Source organism: Aplysia californica, unplaced genomic scaffold (genome assembly GCF_000002075.1).
Source record: "Aplysia californica isolate F4 #8 unplaced genomic scaffold, AplCal3.0 scaffold00208, whole genome shotgun sequence".
Taxonomy (NCBI): Eukaryota; Metazoa; Mollusca; class Gastropoda; order Aplysiida; family Aplysiidae; genus Aplysia; species Aplysia californica.
The window spans coordinates 357,000-360,135 of NW_004797478.1; the positions used below are offsets into that span (position 1 = coordinate 357,000).

The 3,136-nt window shown below is 38.0% G+C and overlaps 1 protein-coding gene across 2 annotated transcripts in view; it reads right to left on the bottom strand.

Annotated features, from left to right (window-relative positions):
- LOC101854502 (potassium voltage-gated channel subfamily A member 7) overlaps positions 1-3,136 on the bottom strand; it is a 22,466-nt gene that overhangs the window by 9,843 nt on the left and 9,487 nt on the right. For both annotated transcript variants that reach the window (XM_005099270.3, XM_013083054.1), the window contains exon 3: positions 2,088-2,525. In XM_005099270.3, coding sequence (XP_005099327.1) covers positions 2,088-2,525 — 438 coding nt within the window. The remainder of the gene's footprint in view (positions 1-2,087; positions 2,526-3,136) is intronic.

Here is a 3,136-nt window from a genome sequence, read left to right on the forward strand (position 1 = left end):
AGAAGAAGAAGAAGAAGAAGAAGAAGAAGAAGAAGAAGAAGAAGAAGAAGAAGGAGGAGGAGGAGGAGGAGGAGGAGGAGAAAGCTCCAAGCGCAGATAACAGTTGAAGTGGCATATCATGGGAAAAAAAGCGCAAAATACGTTTAATAGTTTCCAGCGGCTCTAGTGCGATGATAGTTATTGTATGCAATGAGAATATTATGTACGATAACTACAAGAAGTGGTCATATTCAGCTAATGGGTATATAATTTTTCTATACACAATACAGGCATCTATCTACAAAGCACACAGACAACACAGCATAATTATTTGTGGAAATTTACGCTATTCACCCTCTCTTTTTCGCCTCCTTGGTCTAAAAGCCTCCCCTCGGTATTTCTGAAAGAATGAAAGATTACATTTTCGAATCCTATGAATGGTGTTCTGATAAAAATAAATCGTAAAATAAAATCGTCACTCAACTCGCTAATTGATGCGCCCTGCGTTGTCATTTAACCTTGCAACATGTTGGACAAGGGTTGTGAACACATTTGCATGGTTGTCCCAAGTGACTGCTTGACTATCCGAAATCTGCTAAAGCCATTTATTCGAGTACCGATACCCATCGGTATGTGCGGGGAAAAATACTGATAGGAGAAAATGGTGCAATCTCAATGACCAACAAAGAACATTATTTTCAGTCAGAGTTATCGGTGCGCATTCTCATATATTAGTCTCTTCGTTTTCATTCACTCGTATTTATTTAGTCGTGATGAACTTCAAAATTAGCGTCACAAACTTGAACACCACGTACTTACCAAGTCAAGGATGCTATAGCAAGAACAAAATGCAAAGAGAGAAACAGTGTTGTTGGGTTTTTTTTTAATATAAATTGATATGATTCATGATTATGGTGTGGTGTCTGTGGAGTAAAACTGGGGAATTGTGAATGAGTATAAAATCGCATGAAGCAGACAATTATATGTAAGCAAATATACACATTAATGTAAAAAAAAGCTGGCAAAGTAATAAGCGTTGTTCGCTGTGTTAACATGCATGTCATTAAACGTATGAGGAAGCATTATAATCATTTCCGTTTTTAGTGTGGGGCTTTAAAACTAATGCTGTTTTGAATTTTTTTTTTAAGACCGTAAACTTTTGTCAATAATTATTTTGCAAAGCCTCAGTCAGAGGGTAAACTGTAGGCCCTATTGAGGCCTAATTCGTTCTGGCAATATAATTAAGCAGCAAAATATAGTGTGCAATATAATACATGATATGGTGACAATAAAAACGTGACTGCTCACAGAAGAGAAAAACAATAAGCTCGCCGATGGAGACTGGGGTAGTTTATGAAAAAAAAAACAGTATTTTTTAAAGTTTTGTTTCAATCCCCAAACTACACTGAGTGGAAATGAATTAGGCAACAATGTTTGGGCTATTACACATGAGGCAAAATTAGTAGACTTTAAAATGTTGCAGTTATCTCTACTAGTGCATCTGATATTCAGTTGTCAAAAAAACAATTTAGCATTGTGAACAAGAAAAACGACAATGGTCTCTAAAATAACATGGTTATGTGAGGAACTGTTTCCGGTTGCAGACTAAATGTAAGCGACGCTGAATAAGCTTTCTATTCTAGAACCAAAGGTTTATAGAATAATGACATAATGAACAATCTCAAAACAGTGAAGAATTCGATTACACCCCTGTTACAGTTTAGCCTCTACAATAGAAAACACATAAAGCAAGTGTTCTCACCAAAGTCATGTTGAGTTTCATATGATAATATAGCCTATGATTTTCTAAAATACAAGAAGAGCTTTATGAATTGGATGTCTTTTTAGGAAAAACAAAATTACGCAGTTTGTTTTCCGTAGCTCTTGAAAGAACCATGAAACACATCAACATTTTATAGTCTCTCAAAATACATTTAATGTTGTTAACATAGTTGATGGCTCGAGTTTACGTGAAAGAAGAATGTTTTTTTTACGAAGGGGTTCTGATGGTAGTGCTTGTTTCGGCTTGATGAGCAAAACAGAGACCGAAAAGAATTCTTCACACATGTGTTGTTAAGAACTAGAGAGTAGAATTCGGACTCCTCTACCTGTGTAGTGTCTGTAAAAGTTGTTGAAGTTGGCGACGATCACAGGCACCGGTAGAGCGATGGCCAGGACTCCAGACAGCACACAAAAACCGCCAAGCATCTTCCCAAAAACCCCAACCGGCACATAATCGCCGTAACCTACTGTTGTCATGGTGACAATGGCCCACCAGAAGGCGTCAGGGATGGAGGTGAACATGCTTCCAGATTCTCCCATCTCAGCGTAGAAAATGGCTCCTGAAAAGATGACGGTGGCGATACCCAGAAAGAGGATGAACATGCTCAGTTCTCGGATACTAGTCTTCATCGTTTTGCCCAAGATCTTGAGACCCTCTGAGTGTTTGCTCAGTTTAAGAATTCGCACCACGCGAATTACTCTTAGTACACTCAGCACTGAGCTTTTGCTGCTGACATTGCATGTGCCAGACGCCAAATTAATGCCTGCAGACAAAGTCAAAGACATACATTATGTTTTTAAAATAATATAATTGGTGTATGGCCACACTGTTACTCCAGGTGGTTAAACACTCGACAACAATGTGGTTAGGACGGGGGAGGGGAGGGAGGTAAGGAGTCCAATCTATTGTAATGAATGATTGATAGGTTAGTTACGGTGATGTAAAAAAAACACCCAATGAACGAAACAATATCAACCTTTTCGAAGGGGCAGAAGTCATAATTCAATCAGAGTTGTCAGGGAAAAGCCCGTATTAAAGAACAAGTAAAATGTTAACTCTATTCGAATGAAAAGCTGAATCCCTCAGGTTTTAGTTGAGCTCCTAAAGCAGCTTCACCACAACGATCAGCACACAAGCCCACCTGTGCGGTCGTTTCTAAAACCTGAGTCTGGTTTATTTGAGGGAGTTTTTAAATATCTTCATTATTATATGGACTTATATCTGGGAGCCCTTTTGGAAAAAAAAAAACTCCGTTATGCTGACAGGGTATCAAGCGCAAATTCAAGCACCACAAGCGAGGTTTACAAGATTTGTTCTGCTCTTAAATCTAAATATAATATCTATCTATCTATCTATCTATCTATCTATCTATCT